General features: G+C 46.4%; 2 protein-coding genes across 2 annotated transcripts in view; both read right to left on the reverse strand.

Annotated features, from left to right (window-relative positions):
- Nucleotides 1-499, reverse strand: part of TSPOAP1 (TSPO associated protein 1) — a gene marked incomplete at its 5' end in the record, with an annotated part of 32527 nt that extends 32028 nt beyond the window's left edge. Inside the window, one exon of the mRNA XM_081844349.1 lies at nt 455-499. Coding sequence (XP_081700475.1) covers nt 455-499 — 45 coding nt within the window. The remainder of the gene's footprint in view (nt 1-454) is intronic.
- A 7533-nt stretch (nt 500-8032) lies between these two features.
- SUPT4H1 (SPT4 homolog, DSIF elongation factor subunit) lies at nt 8033-14457 on the reverse strand. The gene is made up of 5 exons (XM_081843684.1): nt 14232-14457; nt 13029-13135; nt 11971-12026; nt 10975-11028; nt 8033-10090 (listed from the first exon to the last, which is right to left on the reverse strand). The coding sequence occupies exons 1-5, from the start codon at nt 14298-14300 to the stop codon at nt 10023-10025; spliced, it is 354 nt and encodes a 117-aa protein (XP_081699810.1). The 5' UTR covers nt 14301-14457; the 3' UTR covers nt 8033-10022.
- Between the last annotated feature and the right edge of the window lie 1278 nt (nt 14458-15735).

Here is a 15735-nt window from a genome sequence, read left to right on the forward strand (position 1 = left end):
CATCCCTGCAGTCTGTATTCTGGCTCTTCTTAAAGCCTTTTGCAGAAATTTGGAAGGACTTTTAAAATCATGCTTTTTTTGTGCAGATATGGATAAGTCGTGGGACGCGGGTGGCGCTGTGGGTTAAACCATAGAGCCTAGGACTTGCCAATCAGAAAGTCGGCGGTTTGAATCCCCGCGACGGGGTGAGCTCCCATTGCTCAGTCCCTGCTCCTGCCAACCTACCAGTTCAAAAGCACATCAAAGTGCAAGTAGATAAATAGGTACCGCTCTGGCGGGAAGGTAAACGGCGTTTCTGTGCGCTGCTCTGGTTCGCCAGAAGCGGCTTAGTCATGCTAGCCACATGACCCGGAAGCTGTACGCCGGCTCCCTCGGCCAGTAAAATGAGATGAGCACTGCAACCCAAGAGTCAGCCACGACTGGACCTAATGGTCATGGGTCCCTTTACCTTTACCTTCATGGATAAGTCATAGTACTGCTCTATTCTGCCTGGAGTCATGCGTCCAGTTCTGGGCACCAGAGTTTAATAACAGAAACATGTGCAGAGGAGGGGTGACCAAGATGATCAAGGGTCTGAGAACCAAGCCTTATGAGGAACGGTTGAGGGAGCTGAGTATGTTTAGCCTGGAGAAGAAGAGATGTGATAGCCATCTTCAAATATCTCTAGGGCTGACACACGGAAGATGGAGAAAGCTGTTGTAGAGAGTAAGACCCAGAGAAATGGATTAAAATGGCAAGAAGGGAGATTCCGTGTAAACATCAGGAAGAACTTTTGATGGTGAGAGCTGTTTGACTGTGGAACAAACACCCTCCCCTTCACTGGAGGTTTATCAACAGAGCTTGCGTGTCCATCTGTCAGGGATTCTTTCGCTGTGATTCCTGCACTGCAGGGGGTTGGACTAGATGGCCCTTGGGGAGACTCTATGAACTTTAGATTCCACCTCCCTCACATCAGAAGTCAAACCACTGGTGCATCTTGGCTGTAAATGCACACGCAGGTACACTGAAGCGCCCGGCTTGCTGTCAGGAAGCAGCTGTGAGCCTCAAGGTGAGGACAGAGGGGGGTGTTCCAAGAGGGCCCCAATTTTATCTGGTGGAAATGACAGGCTCTGCATCCTGTCCAACATTTCCCAGGTGAAATTAAGGGCAGCCATTTCTCTCCCCAAGGTGCTCTGGCTCTTGCAGTCCATTATTAAAAGATCACCAAAAAAGGGGAGAGAAAAACAACAACAGCACAGTGAGTCTGTGAGCGAGTCCAAAACAAAGTTTTCCCAGCACATGAAATGATAGGTGCTGGGTGGTGCCTTGTTGTTTGTGTTTTTTGTGCAGATCGTAAGAAGTGGCCTTATACCAAGTCGAACCCATCTATCTTAGTACCGTCTACACCGGCTGGCAGCAGCTCCCCAGGGTTTCAGATGAGGCATTTTTTCTAGTGCTAAATTAACAATCAATGACTGTTTAAGCAGTAAACCCTGCACAAGTTTGGAGTGGAATCCCTGAGATGGTTGGATGGCGCCTTGTACACCTTCTTCCGGCAACTCCTGCAGCCAAGCTGGTACCAAACGTATTACTCTGCTTTCCTTTGGACCACATCAGTGAGGCCGAGAGTGGGGTCTTGTTGTCTGGGCAGTCCAGGACCTCCATCCACACTGCCCAGGCTTTGGTGATGCTAACGCAGCAGTACGACTTCACCCCCCAAGGCGCACTACATTGTCTCTTAAAACAGGTGGATGCCAGCAACAACAACATATAGCACCAAGTATGAACTTAACTAGGAATATAAAAGAGGGCCAAAATGTGCTGTTAATGTTCCAATTTAGAATAAGCTAGGGTCAATCCGATGTTAGTCCTACGCAGTGTGGAACCATTGAAATTAAGCGACATGCTTAATAGGTCTATCCATTTCAATGAGTTTACTCCAACTATGACCTAGTTTTTACAAGCTACCTTACCTCACATTGATTTTTACATATTCTTAAAGCATTGTAAACCCATAGTTTAAGCTTGGCAAAAAGCGCATTTTTAAACTATATTTTTCAATAGATTTATTGCATTTATATCCCAGCTTTTCCTCCATTGGAACTCAAGGTGCCGTACATCGTTTTCACCCTCATTTTATCCCCACAACAACCCTGTGAGGTAGGCTAGGCTGAGAGGCAGCAACTGGCTCACAAGGCCAGTGAGCATCAAGGCTGAGTGAGGATTTGAAGCCTGTTCTCCCAGGCCCTAGTCTAACACTCTTAACCACTACACCTTTCTGTGAAGTTCCTATATGTTGGTTTTTATGACAATTTCGTGTGATAAGGGAGAATAAATCTATTGTTCACCAAATCTAAGACGTGTCAAATAGGCCATTACAGAAAATCCCCATGATTTATCCAGCATTTAACTTTGCATTTTTTACTTTGCATTCTCTAGTTTCTTGCATGATTACTTGGCTGAATTTGGGGGTGTGGGGAGAAATTTGCTTAACGCGCTTTGTTAGAGATAGTCTCAGGGAAGCCATCTGGATTTAGAAGAATGAGAACAGAAAGAGGGCAAAGCTGGAACAACACATCCCCAAAAGCAAAAAAATAAGGGCAGCAATTTAGCTGCTCTACCCTGCGCCCAGATTTCCTATAAATAGCATTGCCACGTGGTGGTTTTTTGGGTTTTTTACCCTGAAACTGTGCCTTTTACCAGCTGCCTGACACAGAAACTACGGTAAGCAGGTTACACTTTGCCAGTTGTGAAGATATGAGCGATGGAAAAAAGACTCTTCTGCTAAATTCTGGTGTGCCAGATAGCTGTTAGAAGAGCAAGGTTATTATTATTTTTAAGTTGTCAACATTTCCACTTTTAAAAAGAAACGAGATGGGCTCAAAAGCAGCCTAGAGATCATCAGAACTCGGACCCTGCCAGCGTGGAGACTGATTGCAGGGGCATGAGAAACACTCTGCTCGTTCTCAGAAGCACTGACTGCATGCCTAAGCCCCAGGCAGCTGCGCAGGGCTGGATCTGTGAAGACAAGCAGGAGGGTGGAAGAAGCCTGCAGTTCAAACACTGCAGTAAAATAGGTCACTTGCTCCCTGCTATTCTGACATGCAGACGCATTAGATGATGTGCGTTTAAAACGTGCTCATTCTCCCTTCCCCAAATCCTTTGGCCAAAAAGAGAGAGAGAGCGCGCCAGGATCGCTGCTGGCAAAAATTAAAAGGGAAGGTTTTGCAAAGAGAAGGTCTTGCATGCGGAAAGCAATAATATTATACAAATAAACAAACACACAATTTTGCACACACCTGGAAGGAGACCTGAGTGCAACACAGCACTTCATGCTCCTTGGAGGAAATAGGTAAAGGTAAAGGGACCCCTGACCATTAGGTCCAGTCATGGCCGACTCTGGGATTGCGGCGCTCATCTTGCTTTATTGGCATAGGGAGCCGGCGTACAGCTTCCGGGTCATGTGGCAGCATGACTAAGCCGCTTCTGGCGAACCAGGGCAGCGCACGGAAACGCTGTTTACCTTCCTGCCGGAGCAGTACCTATTTATCTACTTGCACTTTGATGTGCTTTTGAACTGCTAGGTTGGCAGGAGCAGGGACCGAGCAATGGGAGCTCACCCCGTTGCAGGGATTTGAACCGCTGACCTTCTGATTGGCAAGTCCTAGGCTCTGTGGTTTAATCCACAGTGCCACCCGTGTCCCTTGGAGGAAATAGTGGGGTAAAAATTAAATAAAGCATGCAAGAGCTCTGTTGATCAGGCCAGTGGCCCATCCAGTCCAACATTGTGTTCTCACAGTGGCTAAGCAGATACGTGTAGGAAACCAGCAAGCAGGATCCAAGCCCCAACGCAGCTCTCTCCCCTCCTGTGGTTCCCAGGAAGTGGTATTCAGAAGCATTACTGCCTCTGACCATGGAGGCAGAGCCTAGCCATCCTGGGTAGCAGCTGCAATACAAGCTGTATTTTAAATATAAGCTCTGTTTTTAAAAGGTAAAATGGAGAGAAAGGATAAAATGAATTACCGGGGTTGGATTCCAGGAAATCAGGGCAGATCCCCTGATAAACGTGTCCCGGGGGGACACCTGCCAAGCCCCCACTACATGACAGTGCCTTTTCACTTCAAGCCATCACCTGCAGGGTGAAGGGAATTAAGTTCTCGAAGAAAAGAAGAGAGTCAAATGGGAAGTGACGCAGTCAACCCTCAGAACCAGCCCGGCGTGAAAGCGCTGACATGACAGGCCCCTCAGGCCAGCCTCGTCAAGGAGGCAAGAGTTAAATGAGCATCTTAGCAGCCAAGGATGAGCCAGAGACAACCAAACCTCACGCCCGCCTTTTGCAAAATTAAAAGCCAGCCACAGCCTGGCAGCAGAACACAGAGAGACAGCATCCAGTAATTAAGCTTGTCTGCTTCACCTCCAAGGGGGAAAAAGAGGCCCCAGGATGAAGAAGGGGGAAATGACAAAGGCTCATGAGCAAACGAGACACACCAATGCCTTGCTCATGCGCATGATCACACAAGCCACAGATCTGGCATCTGAAGTGCTCGGCTTGCTGCCTTCAAAAGCATAAGAATGAGCAGACTTGGTATCCTGATGGTATTCGCCCTCCAGTTAATTGCACAATGCAGCATCTTGAAATATCAGCTTGCTGTTCCTCCTTTGCAAAAACAAGGTGCCAGTACTTATGGTAACAGAAGAACGTTCGAGTCCATTACAGGCACTGTCCAAAAAATGATTAGCAAGGGGAGTGTTCCTGGGCAAACACAGACACAGGAAACCAAGAAATATCAAATTGCAACTACTAGGTCATGGAATATGTATCATTGATCTACTTTCCTCTCAAAACAGGGAAGTCACGTTGTACGTATTGGGGGCCTGAGTTTTGGAAACTACAATAACTGGAAGTGAAAACATTTCTGTATCACATTACAGTAGTACCTCAGGTTACATACGCTTCAGGTTACAGACTCCGCTAACCCAGAAATAGTACCTCGGGTTAAGAACTTTGCTTCAGGATGAGAACAGAAATTGTGCTCTGGTGGTGCGGCAGCAGCAGGAGGCCCCGTTAGCTAAAGTGGTGCTTCAGGTTAAGAACAGTTTCAGGTTAAGAATGGAGCTCAGGAACGAATTAAGTTCTTAACCCGAGGTACCACTGTGAATTACATTACATTACATTACGAGACGATATTATATTATGATTAAGTTAATTACCTGCCCTTCACCAACAGGTCCCAGGGAATCTTACAATATGAAATTTAGGATTAAAAGCAGTTGAAGTATATTAGATTTGCAAGAGCAGGGTGGGTCCTGAAACACACATCTTGGCTGTCAAAGGCTGGGGCAGAACCGTGACATTTGCCCAACGTTGTATAGTGAAGGTACCAGACTCAGCTCTGCAGGGAGTTCCACAACTCAGGGGCCACCACAGAGAATGCCCCCTCCTGGGCCACCCTCTCCATCCTCTGAGTTAGGTGGGGTGACCAAGAGGAAGTATTGCACACACACAGAGAGAGAATTCATTATTGCCCTCCCAACAGTATCTCCTACTTTGGCCTTATGGGTTCTTTATATGCTGTTAGATCAAGCTCCTTTCTGATAATAAGAGCTGTTTGACAGAGGAAGGGACTCTCTCAGAAGGTGGTGGACTCTCCTTCACTGGAGGTTTTTTAACAGAGGTTGGATAGCTGTCTGTCAGGGATCATTTGGCTGTGATTCCTGCATGGTAGTGGGTCAAACAAGCTGGCCCATGTGGTGCCTCCCATCTCTACGATTCCTCTTTTGAGGATTCTACTATCTCTGTCTACAGCAGGGAAAGTGAACCTGGTGCTCCCACTGGGGATTGCTGGACTCTGGCTCCCAGCAGCCAGTATGGTCAATAGTCAGCAATGATAAACATATACGCAACAACAGCCGCACGGATGCTACTAGCTCAGAGATGGAAGGAAGAGACAACCCCAACCAGGGAAGAATGGCAAACCAAGTTAATGGACTGTGCAGAAATGGCAAAATTAACTGGGAAGCTCAGGAACCAAGAAGACAAGAACTTCAAAAAAGGAGAGAAGTTTATGATTTATATACAAGATTATTGTAAGCAGGTTAAAACATAGGCAGGATTTCAAACACACTTGCAATATAACAGAATGTACAGATAATTTAGAAAGATTAAAAAAATTGGAGAAGTATTGATACGCAGTGGAAAATAGGATCAATAGGCCCCATGGAAGGGATGGGGGGAAGTCAGGAGATTCAGAGTAATCTCGATATTTGAATTCGGAATTGGTTTTGTTGTAAGTTTATATTCCTGAAAATCAAATAAAAATTTATTTCCAAAATAAAATAAAATAAAATAAAATAGCAATGATGGGAGTTGTAGTCCAGCAATACTTAGCGGAAACCACAGATCCCCCCTCCCCACCTGGGCCCTGGAGTTAGGTCACTGTCTTCTTAAATGAACTGGTAAAAAAAAACTCTTTTGGATTCCCAGCACCACATACAGTGGCTGGGAGCAACTCCACACCAAATATTTTATTTATTCAATTTCTATCCCACCTTTTCCTCCAAGGAGCTCAAGGTGCTGTCCCTGGTTCTCCCCCCCCCCTCACTTAATCCCCACAACCCTGTGCGGTAGGTTAACCTGAGAGACAGTGAAAGGCCTAAAGTCACCCAGTGAGCTTCATAGCTGAGTGGAGATTTGAATCCCTGGTCTTTCAGGTCCTAGTCCAATGCTCTAACCATTACACCACACTAGCTTTCAAAATACCCTTCTAGCCAGCCTGGAGTTCACATATACTAGGATTCATTTTGCATGAGGGAGCAGTCAAGACATGCTCTGTGCCATGAAGCAGACCAGTCCAGGACAGTAATTTTTTTATCACCTAATTTGCACTTCATGAGAACCAGGATAATGTTTGGAATGAATTTCCAGGAACCCAAATGTGGAAGGACCCCTATTCCTCTGTCCTGGGTTTCAGCACACTTGAGCTGGAGGCTCTTGCCTGAATCCCGAGAGCTGCTGCCAGTCAGTGTGGACAAACTGAGTTAGATGGACCAGTGCCTGACCAGAGAATGCCTTGGTGCATGGACAGTTATTGCCACCAACATGATGCTAAGTGGGTGGAGTTCCTTGATCCATGCATCTCTTCCCCCATAGCTGCAACGCAGTGTGGATCTTTCTGATCTGTCACCAGTCCAGAGGATGCTCCAGGGAATACAGTGGTACCTTGGTACTCGAATGGCTTGGCTCCCAAACAAATTGGCTCCCAAACACCACAAGCCTGGAAGTGAGTGTTCCAGTTTGCAAATGTTTTTCGGAAGCCAAACATCCAACATGGCTTTCGATTGAGTGCAGGAAGCTCCTGCAGCCCATTGGGCTGCGCCTTGGTTTTCGAACAGTTTCGGGAGTTGAACGGACATCCGGAATGAATTAAGTTCAAGAACCAAGGTACCACTGTATATCTATTTCTCAATTCCTTTCCCCCTCTTCTCTTTTTAAGCAGAAGTGGGAAATGCTGCTGGACTTCAACTCCCATCAGCCTCAGTCACTATGACCAATGGCCAGGCATGATGGAAGCTGGGGTTCAGCAACGTCTGGGGACCTCGCTGAATCACCAGGGTAGATTAAGTGCTTGGACTGAGAGAGAATAGGGGCAAGGAAAGGCTCCAGAGCTCAGGAGGACCAATTTGAGGACACCAGTGGGGAAAAGGGTGCATGACCGTAAGAGCCAGGGTTCAAGGTCCAAGTCCCACCTCCCCACAAACTTGTTTTCATCAATACCTCACGGATTGCCTGAACCTCTCATACCCCAGAGCCTGATCATTCAGATTATCTGCAGGAGCATCATTGCTTATTTCCTGAGTTGGTGAGGCTCATTTGACAGTAACAAGGAACTAAGCCTTTGGTGTCATTGGTCCAGTCCTGTGGAACACACTGCGAACAAAGATTCAGCAGGTGCCTTCTGTGCCAACTTTTTAAACACTTGATGCAAACTTCTCTTTCCTTCAGGCGTAAGCAGGCAATTAAGAATACACCTTTCCGCAATAATTAACTGATGTGTGTTTTCAACTCTTTTTAAGGATTTATTGTACAGTTTATTGGATTTTAATATTGTAAACCACTTTGATACATATTTTTGATGGCATACCAGTACTGTATATAAATATTTTTAGAAATAAATGAAACTATGTGGTCAATTCTCACTCACAGCTGGGTGCCTGCCCTGTAAAGCGAGTTTAGCAATGCTCTCCTCCCCAAGTGGCTACAAAGGGAAAGGGGAAAAAGTTATGAAATACTGTGTCAAAGAGAAGTTCTATGGCAGGTGTGGGGAACATCTGGGGCCCTCTAGATGTTGCTGGACTACAACTCCCATCATTCCTGACCACGCTGGCTGAAGGGGCTGATGAGATTTAGAGTCTGGTAACTGCTGGAGGGCTGCAATACTCCCCACTCCTGTTCCACAGATATGGCTGGAAGCTGTGCGACGTAATGACTGTAATCACTTCTTCAAAAACCAGAAGAATTCAAGGGCCAAGGGTCACTGTGGGTGATAAAGATATAAAATGGGCTTATGGTTGGAAGGCCACAGACCATGGGTAGGCAAACTAAGGCCCGGGGACCCAATCACCTTCTAAATCCAGCCTTTGGACGGTCCGGGAATCAGCGTGTTTTTACGTGAGTAGAATGTGTGCTTTTATTTAAAATGCATCTCTGGGTTATTTGTGGGGCACAGGAATTCATTCATCCCCCCCAAAAAAATATAGTCCGGCCCCCACAAGGTCTGAGGGACAGTGAACCGGCACCCTGCTGGAAAAGTTTGCTGACCCCTGCTACAGACAGTTGCTCCCAGGAACAGTCCTGCACTGCCTCCTAGTGGCCATCATTAGAAATACAGTGCTGGTCATGCATCCATTTCTACCCAAACTATTCCAATTTATGCTCATTTCCCAATGTCTCTTGCAATGTTCAAGATTCCTAAATCATTATCATCACCACCAATTGATTTATCACGTTCTATAAGTAACTGTCTTACGGCGATTTGCACACTAAATAACTAAAAACCCAAAACAGCAAATACATTTAAAACAAGACTAAAACCTTGAAATCATAGAATTGTTGAGTTGGAAGGCACCCCCAGGGGTCATCTAGTCCAGCCCCCTACAATGCAGGAATCACAGCTAAAGAATCTTTAACATCCGATCTCTGTTTAAAAACTTCTAATGAAGCAGATTCTGCCACCTTCTGAGGTGGTCCTGTTCTTCTGCCAAGCAGCTCCCTCAGAAAGTTCTTCCTAATGTTTCATTGGAATCTCCTTTCTTGTCATTTGAACCCACTGGTTTGGGTTCTCCCCTCTGGGACAGCAGTAACGTGACACCCTTTCAGATAACTGAAGATGGCTATCCTCTCACCTCTTCCCCAGGCTAAACATACACAGTTCCCTCAACCCTGCCTCATAAGGCTTGGTTTCCAGGCCCTCAATTATCATTGGTCACCCTCCCCAGCACACCTAAACTAAGTAGAGGCTCTTGGTGCTGCTGGACAACACCTCATTCTCTGGGACCATGGGCCATCCTGCCTACAGCTGATGGGAGTGCAGTCCAGCAATCTAGAGGGCCACTTTCCACACACCCCTGGCCCAAAAATAGCACATCCATATCAGAACAAAACCTGCAGTCTAAGTCCATGCTTAACAGAAGTCCCCACCACCCCCACTTTCAGCTCTATATGTTTTGCAGATGGCAAGGGAAACAGCAAACGTCAGGATGTGAATTTCTGACACCATAACCAAATTTATTAGGAATATTTACAGAAATCGTCAACACTTAAACTTCTGTTGCTCCTACTTACAGCCTCTCAGGAAGGCCCCTCTCTAGATCAGCTAGCAGGGAGGAGGATGGTGCAGACAGTCCACTCTTGATCCCCAGACAAAGACCCCACACCCACAAAGAGATCTTTGTTTCTTAACGTTAGGCCAGTTCTGAGCAGGAGTCTCTTCTGAAATGGAGGCCTGTGTGGGCATCCATTGAGGGGTGGGTGGGAAGCCTCCTCCTTAGGTCTTTATGGCTGTGTCCCGAGACTTGTAGGCCACACCGCGACTCTTCAGTTCCCGGACGATGCCTGCAGCAATAAAAAGCATGACGTATGTTTAAGGGGTGGGGAGAAGAGGCAAGGAAGTAAAAGGAAAAGGTATGTGGCATTAGCAACCCTGCTGCTAGCTAATTAGCAAAATCCAAAAAAAAGCTTTGTCATAGTGGGTTTTATCTACATCTCTGTGTGCAAGTATCACATCCTGAAACTGCAAATTTCCTAACCAGCTGCAAGGTTAATCTTTCTGTGAGCCTAGTTCTTCCTTTTCCTCCCCCATTATATACATAAAATAAGATAAGAAGAGCCTGCTGGAGTAGGCCAATGGCCCATCGAGATCAGTATCCTGTTCGCACAATGCCAAGCAGGCACATTTTCTGGGAAACCCTCAGGCAGGATTTGAGCACCAGAGCACTCCAGTTTCCAGCAACTGGTATCCAGAAGCATCGCTGCCCCCAACTGTGAAAGCAGAGCATAGCCATCATGGATGGTAGACGCTGATTGCCCTTTCCTCAATGCTTTTTTAAAAGCCATCCAATTGCTGGCCATCATTACCACCTGTGGGAGTGAGTTCCATAGTTTAACTATGAACTGCACGAGGATTTTCTTTCGTCTGTCCTGAAACTTCTAAAATTCAACTTCATTAGATGTCCATGAGTTCTAGTGATATTATGAAAGCTCTTCCCCTCAAGACAGAAATGCCCAGATGAGCACAGGCTCAGTAGCAAAAAAGGTGGAAATGTCTAAGGTTATCAACCCAGGTTAACCTCATGTCCAGCTTGTTGGCTTCTCATTAGGGGATCTAGGTGGCCAGAAGAGGATGCTGGACTAAAAGGGTCCCCTTGGGCCTGACTGAGCAGCTTATCTTTGTGAGCAAGGAAAGACTTTTAATTCTTACTAAAAGCCTGGCAAATTACCTTGGGGTAGGCGGCCAGTCACAGACACTGCGTACACACCGGGCTTGAAGTTACCTGGGGGAAGAGAACACGTTCTGGTTATCACTCCTTAAACCAACAACTTTATGAAAAGGGACCTTGGGCCATCCTGAACAACAGTGAAGAAACATGGACAAAAACACTATTACTCCCCACTTTGGCAAACCTGTAGAGTTACTGTCAGGAAAACTAGAATCAAACCACTGCAAAAAGGGTTTAAAGAAAGTAATAATAGGATGGGGGGGGGTGGAAGGTCCCCAGGTGTGGGGGGCAAAACAATGGAAGAGGTTATAAAAAGCTGCTTCAATTGCAAATGGTAGCAGACCAAAAGGGAAACACAGAGGAAACAGCAAATCGCCTGAAGATTTACAGCCAGTTCCAGAGAAATGGGGTTGATCTGCCTTTTCATTTGACATGCCGTATTTTTCGCTCTATAGGATGCACTTTTCCCCCTCCAAAAATTAAGGGGAAATGTGTGTGCGTCCTATGGAGCGAATGCAGGCTCCTTGACTTCAGCAATAGCAACACGAAGCCTCCGAAGTGCAGAGGGAGCGCTCCCTCCACGCTCCAGAGGCTTCACATTGCTTTCGCTGAAGCCTGGTGCGCACCGACCCCTCTCGCTCTCCAGGCTTCAGGGATAGCCGCCTGAAGCCTCCGGAACACAGCGGGAGGTCCTGCTGCGCTCCGGAGGCTTCAGGTTCCTTTTGCTGAAGCCGGGAGAACAAGACTCTCCTAGCTTCAGCAGAGAGGGAGAGCTGTGCAGTGCCCCTTCAGCCAAGCGGGAGGAGAAATGGAAGGGGCTCCGTTTCTCTTGCCGCTTCGCTGAAGGGGCGCTGAGCAGAGAGGGGGAGAATTTTTTTTCTTGTTCTCCCCCTCTAAAACAAGGTGCGTCCTATGGTCGGGTGCGTCCTATAGAGCGAAAAATATGGTAATTATGCTGAAGGCGGAGTGTGAGAGGACACAAGGGGGTGGACTTACTGATTCTCTGCCATTTGGAGACCCAGCTGTCCTCAGGGCTCATCATGGCAATAATGCTGCAAGAGGACAAGGAGAGTTAGAACTGCAGGAACACGTCACACCAACTAGGCTTACTCTGAGGACGATGCACTTGTGGGTTTCAGCCTGAAGGGATCCCTCACCTCACTCATCCACAGAGAACACTGCTTGTTCACCTTGAATGTACAGGGCTGCTTTATACTATGGGCCCATCTAACCCAGCATTGTTTATTTTGACTGGCAGCAACGCTCAGGAGGTCTTAAACAAATTTCCTGCTCATTACCTGGAGATTTTCACAGCACATGCTTTGCCAATGAACGAGCCGTTCTCTCCTCACTGCATACATCCAATGCCCACAAAGGCACCAAGAATGATCAAAAGCAACCAGTATTCCAGCCTTCTTGGGAACTTGCCTTCTTGGGCCTAATATACTAACAAGGCTACTACTATATTATGTGTCTAAAGCAGGTGTGGGGAATCTCTGGCCCCCCAGGTATTGCTGAACTCTAACTCCCATCAGCCCTGGAAAGCATGGCCATTGCCCTGGGAAGATGGGTGGTGTAGTTCAGCAGCAAAATCTCTTTTCTGACTTGGAAACCGTCACTGAAGTTTGAAAACAGTAGCATCATCTTTTCATACCGAAATTCACTGGTTTCCTGAACTTGTCCATTATTTCTAGGCAGAGGAGAGGGCAACACTTTGATTCTTTTCCTGTTCCACACAAGAGGCCACGGGACTCAGTTACACAATCCACATGTGGGGAGAATTATTAGGCTGAGAGGCAGGCAACTGCTCCTCTTGCCTGTGTCAGTTGCCTTCCCTTGCACATGAGCCCAGCTCATTCCAACATCTTGCATCTCTAAGGAACTCGGCTTCCTACTTAACACTGCATACCATGGATAATTGGAACTCGAAAGGACTTCCAGAATGGACGCCATTCGACTTTCAAGGTATGGCTGTCTTGTTGTATGCTGCATTAGGTTCTTCCGGTCAAGCAGGTGTAAGAAATCCAATAAATAATAAGAGTAAGCAGACTCACCCATCAAAGGAAGAGCTGGTGCAATCATAAACCATCTCACGGTTCCCCTTCATCTGCAGGTAGGCGTCACAGTTGTCACAACCATCAAACTCAAACTGGTCAATGGTCTGAAGAGCAAGATGAAATTAAATCAGGAAAAGGAACTCAAAAGGAAGCTTCTACAACTAGAGCTTGAATAAAACAAACAAAAAAACCTGCTGGAGCACAACCTTTTCAAGGAATCATTCCATAATTTCCTCACAAGGGAACCAATGAGAGTTATAAATTTATTTCTAAAACTTGTAAAAAAAACCACAAAAATTTAAGCACATGAAAGCAATCCAGGCGGCAACACTGTGGCCAAATAAAAATATATGGGCGCTTGGTTTATTGTGATTGTTTTATTCATAAGTAAATAAATAATGAATGGCACACACCTCTCATACATCTATCCACTTATAAGGTGAGTTTAAAATAAAGTCAAGTCAGGCTAAAGACCTGTCAAAATAAAATTTTCAAAATCTTTGCTCGATAGTGATAGGACATCACTATCAGGACGGGGTCCAGGTGCTGACAGGATTGGGGAACTGGCCTCCAAAAAGTCTCAAGGTCCCGCCCCAGAAGGGATCCTTCACACAGAGTGTTAAGTCTGAGAGCCAGTGGTGGTGTCATGGTCAGACTGTTATACTAGGGCCTTGGAGACAAGGGTTAAAATCCCTGACTCGACCATGGAGCTCGATGGGTAATCTATGGAGGCAGTCAGTGCCTCTCACCCTAGCTCACCTCTCAGGGTTGTTGTGGGGATTAAATGAGGAGGGGCAGAACCATGTACGCCCCCTTGAGAACTTTGGAAGAGAAAGCGACATATACATTAAACACAATAAATAATTAAATACTTATTAGTTGGTCTCTAAGGTGTTGGGGAAAAACTGGACAATTTTTTAATTTTTTTATTTACCTTAATTAAATACAGTACAGTAATAACTCTAGCAACTTCTGCCATGAGACACAATGGCTAAACCAGAAGCTCCATGGTCTGGAAGCACACCGTGAACAGGCAACAAGGCTAGGGGGACAGAAAGGGCTCCCCCACCCTGCTTTGTAGGGGGATCCCCAGGGGCAAAGGACCCACACTGGCTCCCTCCAGGATGGTTCCCCGTAATTAAAAACAGGGACTTCCGGTTTATCCGGAAGTGGAACCGGACAACATACACGCTCACTCACCTTCACAAGCGAGCAGAGCAGGCAGGCCCGCAAGTGACGCAGGTCTTTGGGCACCGTCTCCAGAGCCATGGCGGCGACCAACCGACCAGCGGCGAACAGGTCCGGCTTTAGAAAGGAAGAAATAAACAAAGAAGTGGAGTGACGGGACGCGTCACTTCTGCTGCGACAACACACGACTTCCGGCCGCTCTGCCCAACCAACGGAAGCTCTATGGTTCCACCGCTTTCCCGTCTTGCACACACTCTCGCCTGCCTAATCTCTTTGTGCGCACGCGCGCAGGTCCTCGCGCGAACTGGCCGGCTTCGGCGAAATCGCTCCTCCCTTGTTGCCTTGGCGACGGCGCACGGCAGTCGTTTAATTCGACGGCGGCTCTCGCGCGTGCGCCTTCTTGGGTGTAGCGCCCGTTTTGTGGTTGTGAAGTGAGAGGGAGGCGGGGGCGGGGACAGAAGATTCGCGCCCAAATAAAATAAAAACATTTCAGCAGTGTTTCCTCCGCGGAAGTTTCCTCACAGAAACTGTATCGCCTTAAAAATGAAAGCACAGCGCTGGAACCTATTTTAAAATTCTATTTTTTAGGTTATTCGGAATCAGTTTAAAAACAAAACAAAACACCAGAAATGGTCCTGTAGCCTTTTCAGGCTGTCCCTTCAGTCCTGATGTGAATTTGGGGGGGGAGTGGGGGAACCCTCTCATCGCCATTGCTGTATTTATTTATTATTAAGGATAACTTCATGTTGGTTTTTTTTCCACTTTTTGTATGTTGAGAAACAACGTTTTGAGATGAAAAAACATTTCCCCGCATAACTCAGAAATGAGAAATATGTACATTATGCATATATAATATGCATGCATATTATAAATGTGCTTTAAGAACTCCAGACCAGCTTAATTAAAGATGTTCTGAAGCAAATTGTAAAAAAAAAGATTGAGAAGGATTTTAATGCTATTTTTTAAAAAAGATTTTCACTTGTTATTGCCCCCTACTTTGTACGTTGATATTTTGTGATAAAATTGAAACAGCTTTCCCCACAAAACATTTATCTCAGAAAACAGAAAATGGTTTGATGCATATCTCTCTCTCTCTCTCTCTCTCTCTCACACACACACATAAAGAACCCCTGTACATATCACTTGCTCTAAAGTAAGCTCCACAGTTCAGTGGTGCTTACTTCCAAGTAAGCAGACGGATTCCATGCACACACTTTTCTGGGGCTTGGAAAGATAAATAGGGGATACCTAGCTGTAGTACTAAAGTGAACCAAGTGGAACCTACTCCTGAATAAAGACACATGGACTAGACTGGAAGAATAAGACGGCCCAGTAGCTGAGGCAGCAGAGGCAACGTTTTGGATGGAGAATTTGGGGTGTTCCTTAACACTAGGCTAGAAGAGGGCCAGATCTGACCAATGCAGTTGAATGAGAAGGGCTGTAGCTGAGTGACAGAGCATCTGCTTTGTGTGCAGAAGGTCCCGAGTTCAATCCCTGGCACCTCCAGGTAGGGTTG

Source organism: Podarcis erhardii, assembly GCF_964252035.2.
Source record: "Podarcis erhardii genome assembly, chromosome: 16".
In the NCBI taxonomy this organism is placed as follows: Eukaryota; Metazoa; Chordata; class Lepidosauria; order Squamata; family Lacertidae; genus Podarcis; species Podarcis erhardii.